This window comes from Tupaia chinensis, unplaced genomic scaffold (assembly GCF_000334495.1).
Source record: "Tupaia chinensis unplaced genomic scaffold, TupChi_1.0 Scaffold000548_1, whole genome shotgun sequence".
In the NCBI taxonomy this organism is placed as follows: domain Eukaryota; kingdom Metazoa; phylum Chordata; class Mammalia; order Scandentia; family Tupaiidae; genus Tupaia; species Tupaia belangeri.
In genome coordinates this window covers 1,030,137-1,052,519 of record NW_006160060.1, presented here as the reverse complement: position 1 = coordinate 1,052,519, position 22,383 = coordinate 1,030,137, and the positions used below count along the sequence as shown (strand labels likewise).

General features: G+C 60.3%; 1 protein-coding gene across 4 annotated transcripts in view; it reads right to left on the bottom strand.

Moving 5' to 3' along the window:
- Positions 1-6: 6 nt before the first annotated feature.
- Positions 7-22,383, bottom strand: part of BRD1 (bromodomain containing 1) — a 50,386-nt gene continuing 28,009 nt past the window's right edge. The window contains exons 7-13 of one of the 4 annotated variants that reach the window (XM_006157597.3): positions 17,105-17,365; positions 8,738-8,842; positions 2,335-2,470; positions 1,929-2,056; positions 1,222-1,319; positions 1,009-1,175; positions 7-231 (exon numbers count right to left, since the gene is read on the bottom strand). In XM_006157597.3, coding sequence (XP_006157659.2) covers positions 48-231; positions 1,009-1,175; positions 1,222-1,319; positions 1,929-2,056; positions 2,335-2,470; positions 8,738-8,842; positions 17,105-17,365 — 1,079 coding nt within the window. In that variant the 3' untranslated portion in view covers positions 7-47. Of the gene's footprint in view, positions 232-1,008; positions 1,176-1,221; positions 1,320-1,928; positions 2,057-2,334; positions 2,471-5,575; positions 6,964-8,737; positions 9,233-17,104; positions 17,366-22,383 lie in introns of those variants that run through there. The other 3 variants (XR_335843.3, XR_001371056.2, XM_014591251.2) reach the window with 3 other exon arrangements.

Below are 22,383 nucleotides of genomic sequence, written 5' to 3'. Positions count from 1 at the left end.
GCAGGCGGCCAGCTCAGGCAGCCAGGCCCTTCTCTGCAGGAGCTGCGTCAGTCGATGTCGCTGAGGTCGCTGGCCGGCTCCCCGTGCACGCGGCTCAGGTGGTTCATGGCACGGTCAAAGGCCACCCGCACGGCCTTCCTGATGCCGGAACTCCGCCCCTCCATCATCTTCAGCTTGTCGATGGCCTCATCCACACCAAGAGGGACCATTTTGGACTTCGGGAGCCACTGCCTTTTCAGAAGAGAAGATGGAAGGGTGAGGACCACTTGAGTGTCACGCTGCCACATGTTCCACGGAACCACCTGACAGCCTGAGCCCCTCTGCACAGGAAGCAGCCAGGCAAGGACACCTGAGCCCCGGGCCAGGAGGACACCACAGGAAGGAGTGAAATCACGGCCCTGTCCCCTCCTCCAGAGCACAGGCCAGTAACTGCCATGTCCCAAATGGCCACACAAAACAAGCATAAACACACGCCAACAAACACATGCAGGCACCCATGGGGCAGGGCCTGGGCCTGGTGCTCCTGGCCCCCGCAGAACCCTGGGTGGGCACGGCAGCCTGCACCCTCCAGGCAGGACTGGAGTGGTCGCCGTGTGACCAGAACGGTCAGACTGGAGCGGCCGCCAAGACCAATGAGGCCAGGGAAGGAGGCAGCAGAGCTGAGGCGTGGGCGGGTGGTGGCCAGGCCCGCCTGCAGTGGCAGAGGGCCCCAGACCGCACAGCAGAGGCCCGTGCCATGGCCACACAGCTCCTCCTGGCGACACGGTCAGCACTCGAAGGAGTCTCGGGGTCTGCACTGGGACACACCAGGGGAGGCACGGCAGCCTCAGTGACAGGAAGCGACATCTGAGCAGAGGCGGGGGATAGTGCCCCAGGTGGCCAGCAGGGTGCCCTGGGCAGAGGGCCATGCGGCCAGGCCCAAGGCAAGCCCCAAGGTCCGACGTGGACGTGGTAAAAAGAAATGGTACCAGGCCACCAGAGCAAGTGCAGGCCCGGGTCCTCACTCACCAGCTCCTCTTGTTGTCGAAGAACAGCACGAGGAACAGCTTCTCGTCCGACTTGGTCTGCATGTGCTCGCCGATCTTCAGCACGTCCAGGGGCGGGGCTGGGATGGTGACCCCGTTGTGGTGGCCAGCCACACGTGGCATCTTGGGGTCAATAATCTGCCGGGGGCACTGCAAGTCAGCCAGGCGTGCCAGCCCCCGCCCCCAGCGCCCCGGCAGTGCACGTCCCTGTGCACTTGGCCCACACCACCTTCAGGGGCTCCAGAACGGAGGCCGCAGCGCCCGGAGAGATCCACATGCTGTTCTGGCCGACCTCTGGGAAAGGAGCAGTAGCGTGAGCTCCCCCACAGGCCCAGAGCTACCGCCCAGCCCAGTCGGGTCAGCCTGGCCTTCCTCGAGAGGAGGCAGCCTGCCCCAGCGTGTCCTGCAGACATCAACACAACCAACATCCCAGGTTCAAAGTCAGGGCCCGCTCCCTCCCACAATCACTGCCAGTTCTCACTGGCCTGGCCAAGCATTCCCGGAGGTGCCCCGCCCAGCCCACCACGCCCCCGACAGCACCACAGAACCCGATCTGCCATCTCTCCCGCCATCGCCTCCAGGTCCCCAGGGCGGCTGCCTGCTACGCAGGGAGGAGGGGGCTGTAGTTTCCAGGTGGCCGCCAGGCCTGGCAGGCGGCCTCATCACCATGCCCCTGGTGCCCGAAGTAGGGCACAGCCACATGACAGGCACCCTAACCCCCCAGGCCCTCAGCACACGTGGACTACACAGAATGGACTCAGATGCAGCCGTCGGCAGGGCCCAGGCTCCCAGAGGGCACCGGCGGCCTGACATAGCCGATCTCTGGAGCCCAAGCCCATGGCCCTCTCGTGCCCGGACACAGGCAGAGGGTACAGGCAAAGCCAGGAGGGCTGCAGGACTCACCAGCCGCGATGCGGGCCGCCTTGGCGTAGTTGCCGTTCTCAATGCAGGAGATCAGCTCGCTGCGGTCTTCCAGCGTGTGTCTCCGCACGAGCGCGGGCTTGCCCCGCCCACACCTGGGTGTGCTAAAGCTTCAGGAGGGAGACAGGCCGGGTGAGGAGCTCCTCTGCAGACCCGACGGCCCTCATACCGGGCCTGTGGCCGGAAACCCGCCTGGCCTCTTCCCAGCCCTGGCTGGACCAGCCCGGGCAGCACAGGCTGAGGCTGACAAGGGGCGGGCCCTGGGCACACAGGCCGGAGAAGGCATGAGCTTAACCACATGCACCCCCCTGTGGGCGAGTTAGAGCAGGCAGGTCAGCATGGAAGGTGGGTGTTTCCCTCAGGGACCAAGGTTGGAGGCGGCACCCACCTGGGGTCGCAGAGCGGGCTGCTGCTGGAGGAGATGCTGGACTCAGAGGCGCAGCGCCGGCGAGGCGGGGCTCTCCTGCCCGGGCCGCTGCCCAGGTCCTGCTCGCTCCTCGCACCCCCAAAGCCATTGGCGAGACCTGGAACACAGCAGGAGGTGCCTGAGCGCAGCTTGGCCAGCCCCTCATAGCAACACCTCTCCTCCCCAGCACCCATGCGACCGCAACACTGTCCACAGGGGCGTTTCCTAACTGGGTGAGAGCAGCCTTGCTCCACATGCAGGGCGTCCTCAGGGCAGGGACAGGGACGCCCGTGCTGGGAAAGGAAACGCCACAAGTGGCCACAGAAAAGGCCAGCCGCGGCAGACAGGAGCACTGGTCTAAAGAAGGGAGTACTTTCTCAAGCCCCACAAAGGCAGTGAGGAGCGTCAGTCCTTCCTCCCTGGATCTGCACGAGGCCCCCCGAGAGCGCCAGGCCGAGGCAGAGCCACCACCCAGAGCAGGGCCCATGCACAGAATTGGGGCGCGGAGTTACACCACCTTGCCTCAAGAGACAGGCGCAGACCAAGCCTCATCAACACGAGACCTCAAAGCGAGATGAGCCCCCCTAGCGTGGGCCACCCAAGTTGCAGCAGCATCCGAACCCACTGGGACACGGGGCCCCGTGAGCCTGAAGCTCCCCGGCTCTCCAAGAACAGCTGCACAAACCCAGTCTTGTCCCTCAGGGTCTGGCAGGCAGAGCAGCTCAGCCAAGCCACCTGTCGCTCTCCTAAGGGAGCCCACCCTCATGTCGAGGTGAGGACACACCTGCCGAGCCCTGAGCTGGGGCACTGTGCCCAGGCTGCACATGGGCCTGGCTCCTCCAGGCTCCTCCAGGCTGTGGGACCTGGGAGGGTATGTACTTTTTCTTCTCCCCTCCCCCCCAAAAATCCCTTTTTCCTGTCTGCCTCAGCCTTAAAAAACTAAGAATCCTGTCTCCCGAGGGAGACATGCAACCTGCAGCACAGCGCCTCTCGAAGAGGTCTCCCAAGTGGTGGCAGAGAGCCGAGGAACAGTCCCGAGGGCAGCTGGGACGGCCACCCCCACAGAGACCGTGCTCGGCACAGGCTTCCACACGTGGGAGAGCTCTCGCCTAACCTGACCCAGCTCACTCACGACGGGACCACAACTAGTCCCGGCATCACGTTCCTCCTTGGCCATCGGATGTCTGGGCACCCTGGAAAAGGAGACCCTTCACACACCCTCTGAGCCGTGACCCCAGCTCCCCAGGAGAGCGCACGGCCCCTGGTTAGGGGTGGAGGGTCCTCCACCCTAAGCAATGGGAAATACTGTCGCCACCTGCCCCACCTCCATGTGGACCTAGGTCAGGGAGGTGAGAGCGCCCACTCCACTCGCACGGACAGAGGTCTGACGCACACCCCAGCCCAGCATGTCCCAGATCCCGAGTCCCAGGGTCTGATAGGGGCACCCCCAGCCCAGAACCACCTGCCACAGCCAAGCTGACAAGCCTGAAGGACCGGCGTGGGCAGGTCACACAGAGCACTCAGCCCACGAGACTTAGAAGCCAGCCAAAGCTACTCGCTTGGGGCACAGGCCAAGGACACTCGGGGCAGGGCTGGGCACCAGGGCGCACACCTGCTCATGTGGGGATAACGCCCTCTCTGGGCCGGCGCACACCCAAGTCTTCCCAGAGCAAAGCGACACCTCCAGGCAGAGTACAGGGCGAGACAGACAGACAGACAGTTGGACAGGGTGGTTTCTTCACACTGGTGCCTGGACCCCTCCAACTCAGACCAGGCCCAGCAAGGGCACCTGGAACAACGGCCTCGAACAAGGGATGAGTTGGGCTGGCTGGACCAGCCTGACCCCACACAGGCAAGAAGGTGGCCAGCCCCAATGCACATCCCACCTTCAGTCAGCCGCTCGAGGACGGAGGGACAGCTGGGCACCCACACTCAGGCCCCTGGACACTGACTGGCGACATCAAGGGGACAGAGTGTCCAGGTGAGCGCTGAGGGGCAGGACACACTACGCCCACTGACACCTGCAGGGACAGAGTAGGGGAGGGTGGCCACGGGCCTCAAAGATGTGAGGACTGGGGAGGACAGACAGACGGCAAGGAGCAGGGCCTGAGGCCGACCCAGGGAAGCCGCTGTGGCAGGCATGGTCCAAGCAGGGGTCAGACCAGGGCCCAGTCCACAAGGCCCCATGGAGAAGGCACTGGTGCAGCTCGGAGTCCTACAGCCACTGCCCTGGATGGACGTGGAGCCGCGAGGGCCAACCTTCTTCCCGGATGCGGGCTCAGGGTGAGCTGAGGCCGGAGCCCCACCCTGGTGACCCCCAGAAGGCACCGGCCTGCCAGGTGTTTGCGAATGGCCAGCAGTTGCTCTGGTAGGAGGGCTTTCCGCGCCAGAAGTGCAGCAGGTGTGCGAAGACCGGCGGCCTCTGGGAAGGTGACGGCCCCACAGACCACCCAGGGGCCGACTTTCCAGGCTACACAGACTCACACAGCCCCTCTTCTACCCCCAAGAGATGTATGGCGCAAAGGGGCTGCCCCGGCCAGGTCCTGCCACAGCACACTGGGCCTCGGACTGCTGGCCAGCAGTGGGACCAGCTCTCCGAATGGCTCATTTGATGGCGGGGGGGCCTCGGGGAGTGGCAGCCACGCCTCACTACCCAGGACACCAAGACACCAGGGCCAGAATGCCAGACCCCGGCAAGAGGAGTGGGCTGGGTTCCACGAGGGTGGGGGCCCTCTGGGAGTGGGTCCACAGTGAGCCACAAGACACCCTGCCCCGCCACGCACCAGCTCATCTGACACAGGAGCGCGGAGCTGGGCCCCAACCAGCACCAGCCGTGGCTCCGGGGACTGTTCCCATGGGGGAAGCACGTGCACAGCGTCAGGCCCGCCGGCAGCTGCGGGCACGACTGGTACGAGCACCTCCTGCTCACTCACTTTTAATTCACCGCTGCCGGAAGAACAGCGTTTCTGGAGCATGGACTCGGCAAATAAAAAGACCCAGGCATGGGACCAGCAGTTAGCGTAATGGCTATGTCGCTGGACTCCCACGTAGTCGACCACAGTTCGAGAACCGGACCAGTGGCTTAAAATCACACCGGACGCGCGTGGGTGTGCGCCCAAGATCCCAAGAGGAGGATGGAGAAGGGATTGTGGCATGGCCATCCCCCCTGGGGGGTGATTTCTCACTTTCTTTCTCTCTGCCTGTCTAAAAAAGGCCCAGGCACCTGCTGGCACAGAGACAGGCTCTGGGAAGACATTGGCCCAAGGCAAGCCCTCATGGCCCCTGGAGGGACACCCACGCAGTGGGCAGGCTGCCTCGCAGGTGCACGGCAAGGTGAGCAGGGAGAGTGACGGGACCATGCGGTCACCCCCAGGGTCCCCAGGGGGCAGGAAGGAAAGGACGTCGGGAAGGGACGAGGACGGGGAGGCCGGAGTACAGTCGCGAGCAAGGAGCGAGGGGTGCTGTCCATGCCAGGACTGGGCCGGGCCAGGTGCCGAGCTCCTCCAGAGGCCCCAGCACAGCACGGGCACATCGTGCAGAGTCCCGGCTGCCCTGATCAATCCGCGGTCGCGCTGGGACTTGGGGTGTCTGTCCAGCTGTGTCATCTGCACCAGGGTGCATCCCGACGGTGGCCCCCACAACCTCTGACCATCCGCAGAGGGAGGCCACAGGCCGCTGTGATGCCCCACCAGCTCCAGAACGCCGGGCTGCCCACGCACCACCCCCAGCCCCACCGAGGGCTCTGAGTCTGAGAGGCGGGCCAGCTGGGGGCAGGCTGTCCACAGCGGGGGTCTGTGCTTCTGACTGTTCCAGCGTGAGTCAGAACAAAGCGAAACGCAAGGACATGGGGTCTGTGTGACGCAGCCGCTCGGCAGACTCAAACCCGAGCTGAGGTCAGAGAGAAGTAGGATCCAAAGAGCGAGTTGCCCACGGCAGGGAGAGCAAGAGCCTGCGGGAGCGTGAGAGGCCGTCTGGCCTGCCTGAGAGAGTCACGGCCCGTCACCCCAGCTCTCACGCCACCCCACGTGCGAGAGCCCCGCGGCAGGACTGAGGGAGAGGCGAGCAGCCAGGAGTCCGCCTGGCGTTCTGTCGTCAGAAGAGAAAAGCCACAGCGGAAGGAGGCTGCAAGCCAGGCTGGCGATGGGAATGTGATGTCCACGAGGCAGAGCCTGAGCTGTATTCCAGGCAACAGGCACGCGACACGTGCTGCAGCAGGAGGCCCTACAGGAGAGCCGTCTCGAAGCGAGCAAACCGTCTGAATCTACTCTGGAATCTTGCAGTCGCAGGAGGACACCAGACAGCCCCTATGGGTTCAGAGCACAGACGGATCTCTGGGAAAATCGGGTGGAAGGTGGAGCACTCCAGTCCTCGGACTGCGAAGAGCTGCTACGTGGAGCGGGAGTCCCAGGCGTGCAGAGAGCACCAGAGTTCAGGCGAGGGCGGAGCCAGACTGGGAGGTAAGGACAGGGGTGGCCTGACCACGCCAGCCCCGCCCTGGCAGGGGCAGCGACAGCAGCAGCAGCGGGCTGATCTTAGGGCTACTAAGGCTCCCAGGCTGCGCGGGAAAGCGCTGAGGAGCTGGCCATGCATCCACTGACATCTACTGCCATTCTGGAATAAGAAAGCAGAAACCCCCATTTCAGTCAGGGCCCAGGGGCTCCCTCCCAGGGCGCACACCAAGGGCCGCACCTGCCCGCGCTCTGCAGGAAAGCTGCCGTGAGACCCGCTGTGGCCACTGAACAGCTACGGGCACTCCCCTCGCATGAGATGTGAACAAGTGGGACAGAGGGCACACGCGACTCGGGTGTGCAAGGGAGGGCGGCGAGGAGGGGCCGTGGCCCAGGGACCTCAGGGTCTGGCTCACTGGCCATGCTCCAGGGCCTCGGCCGCACTGTGCGGTCCCCTGGTGCCCAGGACGCAGGTCCCGGCTTACTTCCATGACCATGAGGAGCTCCTAGGAGCTCTGAAAACATGCTGAAGTCTTTCACTAAACTGGGCTGAGAAAGGCCAAAGTGTGGCTGCAAGAGATGCCCGAGGACCACAGCGAGGCCCATCGTGTCTTCGCCTGGAGCCCAGGAGACGTGCAGACACTCTGTGTTGCTCAGGAGAGGGGTCACTGGGTCACCAGGTCACTGAGTGCCAGCGGACTGTCAGCCGCCAAAGAGAGAGGGCACCGACGGGGGTTCCTGCGAGATCACATGCATAGGGCTTTCTGACAGACTAAGGTGAAACTTGCTCACAACTGTCCTAGCAACAAAAGCATGCTACACCGGTTGGTGAGAGAGGAACTGCAGTTCTGTGCCAAGGCCCGCCGGCACCAGACCCCGGATCCCTCCCCTTCACCAAGATGCTCAGGGCAGAAGAGGCGGTGGCAGAAGAGGGCGACATGCAGCATGGCCTGCAGGCACATGTCTCACCAGCACCGTCACCCTTGCCTGGCCTGGCTCCGCGACACAGGAGCCACTCCCGGCCGCTCCATGAAGTTAAGGTGACACTGAACCCAGGCCTGGTTCTCAAGCGCTAAAGCCCTGAGAAACCACCGACCTTGCGCAAGGAGGGAAGGTGCGGTCAGGCAGATGCCAGGGAGGAACCAGGCTCTGACCCAGGAGAGGCACCTTTGCTGCCGACCGAGTCCCGGCGCCCCCAGAGGCAGAGCCATCACTCAAGGGGGGGACAGACAGACCGCAGTCGCTTCTCTGCAAGGACACGAGCCCCTGCTGCCCCAGGGTTGGGGACGGGATGCACGGGGGCAGAGACGATGCCTCCTACTCGACACGGGGAACCACGACCACAAGGCTGATGGCAGTGTGGCCAGCTGCCCGAAAGCGCTCCCTAACAGGTCTCGGCAGGAAACGAGACAGTGGCAAGAGTGACCGCCAGGTAGGATCCCGCGTACGCCCACGCGCACCCACAGGGGGCAGGGAGAACCCCAGACGTGCTCTCCATCGCCCGCTGAGGACCTATGATCAGTGGAAGAGCAGAATCCTCTTAGAGCACTCAAAGAACTAGCCGTCTTCAGGGAGGGGCCCAGTTCGAATCCAGGTCCTGGCCTGAGAGGGTTGGGGAGACCCTCTCCAGGCTTGTGGAGTGGGTTTGAGGTTGCCCTGCTGTGCCCACCATGCTCAAGACAATCAACTACAGCCACCACTGAAGTCCTCGTGGCAAGAGGCGAACCAGGGAGGAGGCTGGGGCCGAGCGAGCTTGACCACCACGCATGGAGCCGCCCCAGACGGCGCCCACCACAGAGTGGGGGCCTCAGGCTCTGGAGGGGAAAGCACCCACCTGTCCCCTGTCTGGACAGGAAGACGGAGCTGCGGAAACCCACGCCCAGCACCCCACCACACTAAGTCCGGAGGGCTCTGAGGTGATCAGCTGAGACACTTACCTGTGTCCAGGCGCTTTCCCGGGGACTCCTCCTCCGCCTCGGAGTCTCCACACGTGCTCCGCGACCTTTTCCGTGGCTGCAGAAGAGTCTCCAACCTCGGAAGGACTACAGACAGAAAGGTTTTGGTCCCTAGCTGAGGAGAAGTTGGCTGGGTTTCAGTGTTCTTGGCAGACTTTGGGGGGCTTACACTTTTCGATTTGCAGAAGAGAACAGAAGTGCGTCTGTTTACATCGCTTGATGGCTCCGCCCCCGCGGAGGCCGCCGCCGGCGCAGCGCCACCACTGGCGAGGGTGGGCTCTGCAGGGTGTCCGCTCACCAGGGCGCTCTGAGTGCAAGTGCTATGTGACTCATTACCAAATGTGACTCTTTTGGGCAGTTTACTCTGCTCGGGGCCGAGCTCTACTGGTCTGAGGGTTGGTGGCTCTGAATTAGTCTCCGAGTCTGAAGGAAGAGGTAATGCATCTGATGGTTCAAGTTTAGGGGGAGATTTATCTCCTGAAAAAATTATAAATAAAGTGATTTTTGAAAACTGAAGATTATAAGATCTATCATAAAACTTACTACAAATGTGAAGTCCACCAAAACACTACTGCAATTAAGGAAACAAGCAAACACGTCAGTGTCTACGCAGCGAGCAGCCCAGGCCACCGGGCGCACGGGGTGCGCGTCCCTAACGCTAGCCAGAGGCTGCAGGCCGGTGCCCAGATCCCTCGTTCGCGGCGACGTCTGTGCAGTCAGCAACTCACTTACCTTCAGGAAGGAGAGCGCCACACATAACTAATGGGCACCTCGAGGTCTACGCTGGGCCAAAGGCCGGCCCACCAGGGCAGCGAGGGGAGCGAGCACCACAGCCGACTCCTGCCGGGGTCTCTAACTCGAGCCAAGACACGGGGAGTGCTGAGGGGCTGCGAATGGTTCTCGGGAGAAGCAGGAAAGATCCCCACCTGAGTGCCTGGGAACACATGTCCGCGCGCTCTCCCAGTTCTGACATGGGAGCTTTATTTTGGCTGATCTTTCCTTTTTTTTTGTAGAGGATTTTTCCTATAGGGCGCATGCGCTCGCCAGAAGGACAGAGACAGAAAGCGAGAAATCACCCTCCAGGGGGGATGGCCACGCTGCAATCCCTTCTCCATTCTCCTCTTGGGATCTTGGGCACGCACGCAATGCGCCCGGTGTGAGTTTACGCCGCTGGGTCCGGGACTCGAAGGGTCCAGGACTCGAATCACGGTGGACTACATGGGAGTCCAGCGACATAGCCATTACGCTAACTGCTGGTCCCTCTGATCTGACTTTCGAAATAAAACATCTTTGGAATCAGGCTACTTTACCTCTTTAGAGAGGCTTTGAGGGATGCCCAGGGAAAGGCTGACGTTAGAGGAGTGGAGCAGCATCTCAGCAGCTCACGGTGGTCTGCCTGGCTTCAGCACTGATGGGGACTCTGGCCCAGCAGCAATCAGAGCAAGATCAAGGTCAAGGTCACACCAAGGGGCCAAGCCACTGAGATTTCGGCTTCCGAAACTCGATGCAAAACTAACAATGACCTTCTAAATGACCCTAAATAGTACAAGGCCTCACTAACTATTACTTTTATTTTAATAAACCCGCAAACTCAAAGCCATCTGAAAGGCAGAAGGGTTATTTTAAATCCAAATCGCTTTGAAAATGAAAGCCTACAGAACATAACCCTCCCTCACGCTCCAAACTACCCGACATCCAAGACTGGCACCAAGAACAGCGAAGCCAGGCGGGGCGGCCACTCACGTGCAAACGAGGACGCTCACCCCCAGCATCACCACGGGGCAGCTCTATGAGGGCCGTTTCCAAACGCCACTCAAAGCACATCAGCCCACATCAGCCCCGTTTCAGTCACTTTCAGTCCCAAGGGCAAGGCGTGCCTCAACAAAAAGCCTCTCGTTTAAAAAGGCCTTTTATCACGGAGCCTTGGGCAGAGACTTGCGCTTAGCGAACACACACACCGATGCCGCAGGTACAACACCGCGAGTGGGCACAGAATCCGAATCCAAATCCGTCACGTGTGTGAGGGAGACAGGCTCCTCACCACACTGTTCAAGGCCACTACCGGGTTTCAGGAAGTGCTATCTACAAACCTCGGACAACTGGCCAGGGGCTTGGAGCCTGCAGAGCCCCTGCTCGGAGCTTCCGTCAGGCCCTTCCGGGAGTGCCTCTGCCGCGCAAACACGCACCAGAGGCCGGCTCGCACCCAGCTGGCACGGCAGCGCCTGTCCACGCCCCCACTGACGCCTGGCCTCCTGACACGACGCGGACACTGCCCACCACCCTCCTCCACTCAACCTCGGTCTTAGCCTCGGTGGCTGCGGCAACACCAGGCCGGCGGAGATGGAGCCCGAAGCAGCAGCCAAGGTCTCCCGCCTGCAGCCCGCCCTCTCCACGGCTACCTCAGGCCCCACCTCCGCTGCAGGCTCAGCCCCGAGCTGCGGCTGCCTGGGCCGCAACTCCTCCACCACGGGCGGGCGGCCCCGGCAGTCCCTCAGAGGGAGCACCAAACCCTACAGCCTATAGAAAGGGACCCTGCTTGGACACTGGTCCGCGGCACACACCCACCTTCTGTGGTTACTCTGGTCATAGGCCCGGCTTCCTGCTGCTGCCATGCGGCGCTCAGGAAGGGCTTAGAGACTCGAGAGCGGGGGCTGCTCGCAGGCCGCAAGGTGCAAACTCGCCACTGCACCTCCCCTCCTTGCCCTAAGGTGGGAGAACGGTGGCCACTCTCAAGGTGCCCACCCACAGGCAAGCCTCCTGCACCGCACCCCATGCCAGGTGGGCTCTTTGTGGAGTGAACATGCAGGCAGGGATGGACGCCCCATGGCTAAACCACCTGCTGCTCAGCTCACCTGAGGACATGCCCTGATGCAGGACAGGCCCAGCCTCATACACACGGAGTCTGCAGACCCCCACCCACTGATGGCCCCTGCCACACGGCCAGACTGGCCAAGAAGAGCTCGGCACACGGGAGAGCTACCCTCGCTGTCTGCACCGAGAGCCCGGTTGACTCCGGCACGCCCGCCAGCTGCGTCCACGTCCAGGCCATGAGGGGCCCTGCAGGGCACAGCCTCCCAGCAGACCTCACCCACTCTGCAGCTCCACCACCTCCCCGGCCATCCTGGACAGACCACGGTGACCAGCCCCATGTACGTGCCTGTTCCAGGCTGGGCATGTAACAGCAGCAGGGACACTGGGGGCAGAGACACCCCCGCAGTCTCTGTGGGGAACAGGCCCAGCCCAGAGGACGTGACCCCACACCCTTCACTCCAGCCCTGTCCCCGCACACGGTATGGGCTCCACCTACGCCCTCAGCCAGTGACACCAACAGTGCAGGGATGAAGGCCAGAACCTAGCGGAGCGCTCAGAACCATCGCACCCCGCTGCTGCTTTCCACACAGGTCCCACCCCCCAGCAAGCCACTGCTCTGCCAGCGGGCCCTGTCACCTCGCCAAGTGGCGGGGACAGCGGGAACCGGGAACAGCGGCGCCCGGCCCTCGCGGGACGGATCGGGCTTTGTCCGAGCACGGATACCAGGCACACGTCCACACCACAACCAGTGTGCCTGGCCGACCTCGCGGGCTGTGTGTCAGTACTCGAGCCGTCCTCACAGCACTCGGGCTGTCCTCAGTACTCGGGCCGTCCTCACAGCACCAGGGCTGCCCTCAGTACTCAGGCTGTCCTCTGTCCTCGAGCTGCCCTCACAGTACTCGGGCTGTCCTCACAGCACCAAGGCTGCCCTTAGTATCCAGGCTGTCCTCAGTCCTCGGGCTGCCCTCACAGTACTCGGGCTGTCCTTGGTACTCCAGCTGCTCTCATAGTACTCGGGCCGTCTTCCAAGCACTAGGGTTGTCTCAGTACTCGGGCTGTCCTCAGTCCCTGGGTTGCCCTCACAGCCCCAGTTTGACCTCAGAACTCAGTACACAGAGACACTGTCCTCAATACGCAGCTGTCCTCAGTACTCAGGCCGTCCTCACAACTCGGGCTATCTTTAGTACCTGGGCCATCCTCACAGTATCTGCGCCGTCCTCAGTACTCAGGCTGCCCTCACAGTACTCCGTCTATCCTCAGTACTTGGGCCATCCTCACAGCACCCAGGCCGTCCTCGGTACTCGGGCTGTCCTCACAGCACACAGGCCATCCCTAGTGTTCAGGCTGTCCTCACAGCACTCGGTCTGTCCTTAGTAATCGGGCTCCCTCACAGTACTCGGGCTTGTCCTCAGTACTCAGGCTGCCCTCACAATACTCGAGCTATCCTCAGAGCACTGTCTATCCTTAGTACTTGAGCCGCCCTATCAGTACTCAGGTCGTCCTCACAGCACCCAGGCTGTCCACAGTACTCGGGCCATCCTCACAGTACTCGGGCTGGCCTCAGTATCCGGGCTGCCCTCAGTACCCTGGCAGACCTCACAATACCTTGGTCGTCCTCACAGTACCTGAAACATCCTCACAGTACTCGGGCTGCCCTCAGCCCCTGGGCTTCCCTCGGTACTCAGGCCATCCTCTCAGTACTCAGGCCGCCCTCCCAAAACGCAGGTCATCCTCAGTACACAAGCCATCCTCAGAATCCAGGCCATCCTCACAGTACCCGGGCTGCCCTCACAGTCTCTGGGCCGTCCTCAGTACTCAGGCTGCCCTCACAGCACCCAGGCTGCCCTCAGACCCAGGCTGTCCTCATAGTACTTGGACTGTCCGTGGTACTAGGGATGTCCTCGGCACTAGGGTCAACCTCACACCACTCAGACTGTCCTCAGTACTCGGTCTGCCCTCACAGCACTCAGACTGTCCTCGGTTCTCAGGCTGTCCTCACAGCACCTGGACCGTCCTCCATACTCAGGCTGTCAGTACTCAGGCTGTCCTCAGTACTCTGGCTGCCTTCACAGTACCTGGACTGTCCTCACAGCACTCAGGCTGTCCCCAGTATGTAGGCTGTCCTCACATCCCCAGTATTTGAGCTGCCCTCACAGCACCCAGGCCGTCCTCACAGTTTGGGCTGTCCTCACAGCACCCGGGCCAACCCTAGTACTCAGGCTGTCCTCAGTACTCAGGCCGCCCCCCACAGTACTTGGGCTGCCCTGAGAGCACGCAGGCTGTCCTTGGTACTCGGGCTGCCTCACAATAGTTGGGCTTTCTTTGGTACTCAGACTCTCCTTGGTAATTGGGCCGGTCTCACAGCTCTTAGCCTGTCCTCAGTACTCAGGCTGTTCTCACGGTACTCGGGCTGTCCTTGGTACTTCGGCTACCCTCACAGTACTCAGGCTATCCTCACAGCACCCAGGCCGTCCTCAGTACTCAGGCCGCCCTCACAGTACTCTCTTTGTCCTAACAGCACCCATCCCATCCTAAGTACCTGGGCTGCCCTCCCAGCACCCAGACTATCCACAGTACTTGGGTCATCTTCACAGTACTCGGGCCATCCTCACAGCACCCAGGCTGCCCTCACAGTATTGGGACTGTCATCAATACTCAGGCTGCCCTCACAGTACTCGAGTTGCCCTCAGCACCCAGGCTTCTCTCAGAGCACGTAGGCTTCCCTCAGTATTCAGGCCATCCTCCCAATACTCAGGCTGTCCTCACAGTACCCGGGCCACCCTCTCGGCACCCAGGCTGCCCTCAGTACCCGGGCTACCCTCACAGACTCAGGTTGTCCTCCGTACTCAGGCTAACCTCACGGTACTTGGGCTGTCCTCATATCACCTGGGCTATTCTCAGTACTCAGGCTGTCCACAGTACTCGAGCTGCCCTCACAGTACTTGGGTAATCCTCAGTACTCAGCTGTCCTCAATCACTTGGGCTATCCTCAGTACTCAGACTGCCCTCATAGTACTAAGGTTGTCCTCGGTACTCGGGCTATCCTCATAGTGCTCAGGCTGTCCCAGTACTCAGGTTGTCCTTGGTACTCCAGCTGTCCTCACATAACTTGGGCTATCCTCAGTACTTGGGCTGCCTTCACAGTACTCAGGCTTGTCCTCAGTACTTGGGCTGTCCTCACATCACTCAGGTTATCCTCAGTACTCGGGCTACCTTCACAGGACTCGGGCTTGTCCTCACATCACTCAGGCTATCCTCAGTACTCGGGCTGTCCTCACAGTACTAGAGCTATCCTTAGTACTCAGTTGCCCTCTCAGTACTCAGGCTGTCCTCATAGTACTAGAGCTACCCTTAGTACTCAGTTGCCCTCACAGTACTTGGGCTATCCTCAGTACTCGGGCTGTCCTCACGGTACTAGTGTTATCCTTAGTACTTGGTTGCCCTCACAGTACTCAGGTAATCCTCAGTACTCGGGCTGCCCTCACATCACTCTGGCTATCCTCAGTACTTGGGCTATCCTCGGTATTCAGGCTGTCCTCACATCACTAGAGCTATCCTCAATACTCTGGCTGCCCTCATTATGTATGATGTGGACTAACCCAGAACCTTAAGCAACCTTGAAGCAACCCAGGGCTGATAACCACCTGTACCTTCTGTTCCCACGCAAACTACCTGCCCCTCCCCAGAGGCCAGCTCCATACCAGGGCAGACGCTGAGCCCCTACCCTGATAGGACACTCCAAGCGTGCTGAAACCACCCCACCTCAATTCACCCATAAAGGACTGCGCAACTCTCGGCCAGGGCAGGATATCAGAGTGTTAACTCCTCCGTGCCTGCTGGCATAATAAAGAGTTCTATCTCTCCAGGTGCTATTTTCCGTTCCTCGGTGTCTGGTTTTCTGCAACAACATTACTCGGGTTGTCCTTAGTACTCAGGTTGTCCTTGGTACTCGGGCTTTCCTCATGGTACTTGGGCTGGTCTTGGTACTCAGGCTGTCCTCACAGCACTCAGGCTGTCTTCAGCACTCCTGCCGCTGGCCCTGCCTGACCTGGATTCCCAGAGGGCTCCAGTTCCTCTCTAAGTCTGGGCCCTGCCCTCCCAACCCCTAAATAACCCTGCTTCACAGGTGAGCAGCAGGTGGAGCAGGGCTGCCAATGCCTCCCGCCACTGCCTCCTCCCTGCGTGGCCTGAGCTCTGACAGGTCAGACCAGCAGCCACATCAAGACTCCTGGGCGCTCAAGACACCCTGATCCCCACTGTGAATTGTGACTGAGCCTCATAAACCACCTCCACCCCAGTCTACAATAAAACTATCTTCCACGAAACCTGTCGCTGATGCCTGCAAGTTTGGGGACCGCCGCTCTGAGGAAGGACTCTCCCGCACCTCTCCTGTCAGCTAAAGGAAAGGCCCTTCTCACCAAGGCAGGCGTTTCCAACCGGCTGAGCGTCAGGTCACTCCAGGCCATATATTACCTGCCAGAGGCACGTGCATGCAAGAGGGAGACGGAGAGAGCACCCTCCCCCCGTGGGCAATGGGCACGCCACAATCCCTCTCCTCTGTCTCTCTCTCTCTTGGGGATTTTGGATACATACACATGCCTGGCATGTGTCTCAAACTGTGGGTCCAAGGCTTGAACTGCAGTCAGCCAAGTGGGGGCCAGTGGCCTTAACCACCTGGCCCCAGTTTAGCTGTAAGTGTTCACTCCAAGTTCTCTTCCACCAAACGTAGGACCTGTGACATCTAACCCAGTCTCTCCTGACCCGGACACACATGAGGTCCATGGTGTTGCTACTGCTCATTTCCCACCTGGAACTGGGTCTCACCGGAAGGACGGGTTTCTTCTCCTACGTTTATTTCCTACATGTAAAAACATCTTGGCTATCTCACTCTTCTCCCAGATTTCCATAACTGCCTGGGTATTGTCGCCGTCCACAGCGTTGACTGCTATGTGGAGGGCTCAGCCCTGATGAGGAGCCCGTCTGGGGACCCACAACGTGGGAGTGTGCCTCTTCCCGGAAGGAAGCACCTGAGCTACTGCCCTGCCCTGCACACCACCGGGTGGGCAGGCATGTAAGTGCTGACGGCTTACAGCTGCCTCTCCGAAGCTGCACTGGATCACCACATATGTCCCTACAGCGCACCCTGCACATCACTGGGCGGGCAGGCATGTAAGTGCCGACGGCTTAGAGCTGCCTCTCTGAAGCTGCGCTGGATCACCACTTATGTCCCTATGACGCACGAGACAGCAGACAGCCCTCGCTCTCCCAGGCAGGCTGCTCCTCCTCCACCGCGACAGGAGTGGAGCCACGCTTCCTGTGTTGCCCTTGGGCCCAAGTGGACCTAGGTCTTCTTCTCACTCTGTGTCTTAAACCCCGTCACCGCTAAGTGCGAGAGCCCAGCAGCCAAAGGGCACCCCTTTCTCCAAGGAGGCAAACCCAAGGGGGGGTCAGGCGACCAGGCCCCAGAGTGCCAAGCCGGGAGCAGCAACAGCTACCGCACATCCGTTCCCGCGCAGCTGCCCGCCACGTCACGCTCACCTTCCTCAGGTGCCTCGAGCCCCAGCGGAGCACTGTCCTCTTCCAAGCCTCCAGTACCTGACCCCGCGGCCGGGGGCTGGCTGTGCTGCTGGCTCAGCTTGTTCCGGAGGAGGGCGATCTCCTTCCTCAGCAGTTTGGCCCGTTTACTCCGGGAGCCGCTGGACTTCATGGCATAGGTGAGGTCAAGCTTCTCCAGCAGCTCACGCAGCTGCTCCTCCAGGCCCAGGTGGGCTCTGTTGGCCGGGTCCAGCAACCTGTCCACTGAACAGAGCGCACGTGCCATCAGTGACCCGACACCCACGCGCCTCCGGAGAGCTGTCCCAGCTCAGCCACCCTGAGCAGGTGAGCATGCAGAGACCTGCTTATGGGAGACACCGACTCACTATTCTGATCCCCCTGCCTAAGTGTCCCAAACAGCAGGGACCACAGACCCACCTTACCAACACTGGGCCAGGAGCCACCACCAGGCCTCCCCCATGGCCTCACTGCTGAGCAGGAGCACCCAGAAAACGCTACTGTGGCCCCAAGCACCTTTTAAACTACCCGTGGCCGAGCCCAGGATGACTACCTGACAATGCCAAGGAAAGGCCCACTCACCGAGGCCCAAACGGTCCTCCGGCCCCCACCAGCACCCAATTCACAGGAGGCTACTGCTATGAGACGACGCAGGGTGCCAGAGGAGAGCTGCTGCAGCCAGCCAGGCACAGGGCCCACTGAGCTGTGAGGGCCACAGCCAGCACTCATGGGCCTGGCTGCCCATCACAAAGGGCCTTAGCTGAGGTCCTCAGACATAGGTCCCTGCATGGCTTTACTAAAACAGGATGCAAGAGTCATTATTCTGAAATTCAAGCACGTTTACTACCAGCATCCCTAGCAATTTCGACTGTAACAAAATACAAGATGCATAAAGCACAAACTACCTTAAACGGGTGACAAATGCCCAGGAAAAATACTACTCCAGAGCTACGTGGAGCTATGGCCAAGAGCAGAGAGAAGAGGGTGAGATAAGACGGAAACAGGCCGACTCCCCCTCCACAGCCGGTCGCGCTCTCGAAACGACCAAACACACACAGCGCAGGAGGAGGGAGACGCCTTAGCACCGCGGTGAGGCCCGCGCCCATGTCTCCATCTCAAACCGCCCTGGCAACAGTACACAGCTCAGACGTGTTCTCACGAACAAACCCATCAGGGACGAGCCAAGGAAAACGCTGCGTAATAGACGTTTCAACAGGGCAAGCAGCCTCCATGCCACGGCCCCCCAGGCAGACATCATGAAGGCGCTCAAGACAATGGTACAGCTGCGGGGGCGCTCCCAGCATGTGACCCCCGAACACCAGGGAAGAGAATAAGACTGTTCTGTGCTCAGCAAAACACCTGGCATAGAAACATGCTTACTACCCCTGTGGACCTTTTCTGAAAGGCCCCACCAAACATCACGAGGTGGCTGGAGGACCACACAGACCATGGAGACAGGGCCCGGGGCTACAGCAACCTCCAGGCGCCCAGGAGAGAAAGCGTCGGGTATCACGCAGGTCTTCTCATGCCAGGGCAGGCCAACGCCACCCTGCAATCCTGGGGCCTGGCAGCCAGCGAGGAGTCTGGGCCTCACAGGGAAGCCCAGGGAGGCCATCGCAGGAAAGGGGGTGCACACCACAGCCAAGGCTCTCTCCAGAATGGGCATCTCAGCCCAGCTCCCACAGCGCCCCTGGGAAGGGCTCTAGAGTAGGGTAGCTCTGACCCAGCCTGCCTGGGAGCACAAGCTTAGGGTCAAGGCTCTACCTAGGTTCACCAAGAATTGTCAGCAAACTCTGGGCGGTTAAGTATGTGTTCACTTGCCAATTACCTACAAGAACTGCATTACTCTGGAAATCAGAGGCAAAGAATGGAGTCAGCAGGTGGCATGCAAATTGAGGTGCTAACCTCCCACGTGGCTGACCACAGTTCAAATCCCCAACCTGACGCCTTGAAAATCACACCTGCATGTATACAAGTGCCCAAGATCCCAGGAGGAGAATGGAGAAGGGACTATAGCATGGCCATCCCTGGGGGTGATTTCTCTCTTTCTTTCCTTCTGTCTCTCTGGCAAATACACACACCTTGTGGCAAAAACCTTTAAAGAATCTGTAAAAAAAGAGCAAGCCAGTCAGCAGCACAGTGGTTAGGACAGCTGGATCCCACATGGCTGAGTCCACAGTTGCAACCCTGGACCTGGGGCCTCGGCAATCACGATAGGCGTGTGTGCGTACATGTCCACAATCCCAAGAGAAGGGCGGAGGGGAAGGGATCGTGGCATGGCTATCTCCCTAGGGGGTGCTTTCTCACCCCTCCTAGCTCTCATGCAACCTATAGCAAAAACTCATTATTAAAAAAATTTTTTAAAAAAAAGACGACCTTGTGTTTCCAAAGTACAGCTGGGTGTCCACACTACCATGTGAGCTGTGTCTCCCTCAGCCCTTATCCCATCAGTACCACCCACACGACAGGAAAGCAGAGCGCGGGCTGTCCAGATGCCAGGCGCTAGAGGACTAGAGGGTGGCCCTGCCCCTGCCAAGCACAGAAAGCCAACAGTCACTTCCCGTGCTCCTGCCCTAAGGAAGGGCAGAGCAGAGTCGCCAGACATAGGCAGAGGGCGGGCAGGGAGCGGGCCAGGGCACAGTCGCTCACCATGGGGGACATGTAGGTCAGAATCAGGAACGTGGGGCCTTGGAATGCACAAACCAGACAGACCATGGCTCCTGGGAACCGCTGAGCTCAGGAGAGCCACGCTGGGAGATGCTCCCCAGCCACCAGGGCGGCCGCACCACTCCCAGAGCACCAGCATGGGCCGGGCCAGCCAGAGGCAACCAGGGCAGCGCTGCTCTCCAGGCCCAACTGGCGGAGGCACCGAGGTATGAGCAGCCAGCCTGTGTGCCAGGGCAGCCACGGAGCACACACAAGGCTCCCCAAGGCCCCTTCCACGGCCCACACAAGCCACGGTCTCGGGGTCAGACACGAGGCCAATCCGAGTCCCTGCCTGTGCTGTCTAAAACTCACCACCACGGCCTTCCTTGAGGGCACAACAGCCCAGAGTCCCAGGCCGCTCCAGAACAGAGCCCAGCCACATTGATGTCACAGCAGAAGACCCCTAGACGTGGTCTGCTCCACACAGGGTCAATGCTGCCGCCGAGTGGGCACTGGCACGAGGTGCCACACACGCTGGGTGTCACATGGCAGGCGGCTGAGAACTCAGGACCAATGAAAGCACTGCAGGGCGGAGCCCCTCCACCTGGGCTGCACTGAGCCACCTACGACACAGCACTCCCAGCTCCTGCTGGGCTCGCCCTCGCCCCCTCCCTCTGGCCACAGGACCATGCCACGATGCGTGGCTGACAGACCCTGAGAGATAGTCTGGGGGAGGGCAGCCTCTCTCCCCGCCAACACGGTGCGGTTCTTACCGTCTTCCCAAGAGAAAGGCCGCCGTGGGGCGGCAGCGGGCCGCTCGGGTAGGTGCATCCCCGAGGCCTCCTCCAGGCCGATGCTGTCCACCTGGCGTCGGGCCTGCCTGAGAACGACGCCGCCCTGATCACGCAGCCGCACGGCGGCCCTGTAGAACACGGTGTCCTTGGCGTTGTACCTCATGCAGTTATCCACGATGAGGTCGAAGTCCTCCTCAAACTCATGGAGGTTTTTATACCCTTGAGCTTCCAACCGCTTCCTCATTGTGGCAAAGTCCATGGGGTGTTTAATGTGATCCAAGTAATCCGGCACCTAATTTGGGGAAGGGAAACCATTATTTACAAACTGCGAAAGCGATTCTTGACTGCTTATGAATTTATTACTCTACATAAGCAATAAAATCACCTTCTTTTGAGAGTCAAGGCATACACATACACACACGTGCACACACACATACCCCCAAACACGACAGTAAACCTGCATCCTCCCAGGGACCCTCTTCACACAAGTTTTTTTTTTTTTTTTTAGTTTGCCAGAGGGCAGGCACACCCACCAGAGAGAGGAAGGGAAAGTGAGAGAGCACCCCCCAGGGAATGGCCTCTTCACAGTCCCTCCTCCATCCTCTTCTTAGGATTTTGGGCATGCACACACAGGCCGAGCCTGTTTTTCAAGCTGCTGGGTCCGGGACTCAAACCACGCCTCTGGTCACCTCGACCCCCATGCCACGGGCTGTCCTCCAAGCTCTTTTAACCAAAAGCACATTATGACGTGTGCTGCCCAGACAGGTGCCAAGGTCTGAGAGTGCTGAGGGAGCCTCCCACCCTCACACTGTATTCCATCACACTGTGAAACATACCATGAAATATACCACCATCATGATTAAAAATGAGCTCATGGGGCCAGCAGGTGGTGTGGTGGTTAAAGGCACTGGACTTCCACGTGGCCAACCACAGTTCGAGCCCCGGATCTTGTGGCTTACTTTCTCACTTCCCACCCCCGCCATTGCTCTGTCACTTTCTGACTGCATGTTTAAAGAATAAATAGTAACAAATTAAGTAAAATAATTCTTTACAAAAAGTAAAGATGAGTTCATTGGGCCAGCCAAGAAGCATGGTGGTTAAGTGGCTGGATCCCAGGGCAGCTTGAAAAGCACACAGGGGCATGAGTGGGAGGGCAGCCCCAGACTCCCACGAGGAGTATAGAGGGGACTGCGGCATGGCCATCCCTGGGGAGTGCTTTCTCACTTTGTCTCCTGCAAGCGCGTGCATGTTTCCTACAGCAAACTAAAAAAGGCAAAAATGAGTTCAAGTAAAACCCCAAGTTTAAGAACAAAAGCAAGCACACACAGTGCACTCCCCAAGGTCCACATCACCGACCAGCAAAGCGATCTCCACAGTCACAAGCGGGCAGACAGCAGGTGGCCGAGGACACCCACCTCTTTCAGACTCACAGGCTGCGCAAATATCCTGGCTGGGTCCTTCTCCTGCAGCTGGTCGAGGACGGAGCGCAGCAGCACAGCCAGTGGGGTCAGCCGCAGCTCCATGGCCATCTGCTCCACCTTCACCTGACACGCCACAGCCGGGGCTCAGCTCAGAAATGTCGCTCGCACCCACCCCTGGGAGCCTCTGCGTGACACGTCTGCCCAAAGCCACATGGGGGGGCCACTGTCAACGCACTGCACATGCACCGCCCTAGGGAAGGCCCCTGCTCCGCCCACGACTCTGCTGCGGCAGCCCACAGGATCTGTGCTTCTGCTCCCTTCACAGCAGAAGTCAATGCCACCTCCCAAAGAGGTCCCCCACTACCAGGGTGGACAGCCAACTGGCGTGGCCCAGACCAGCCAA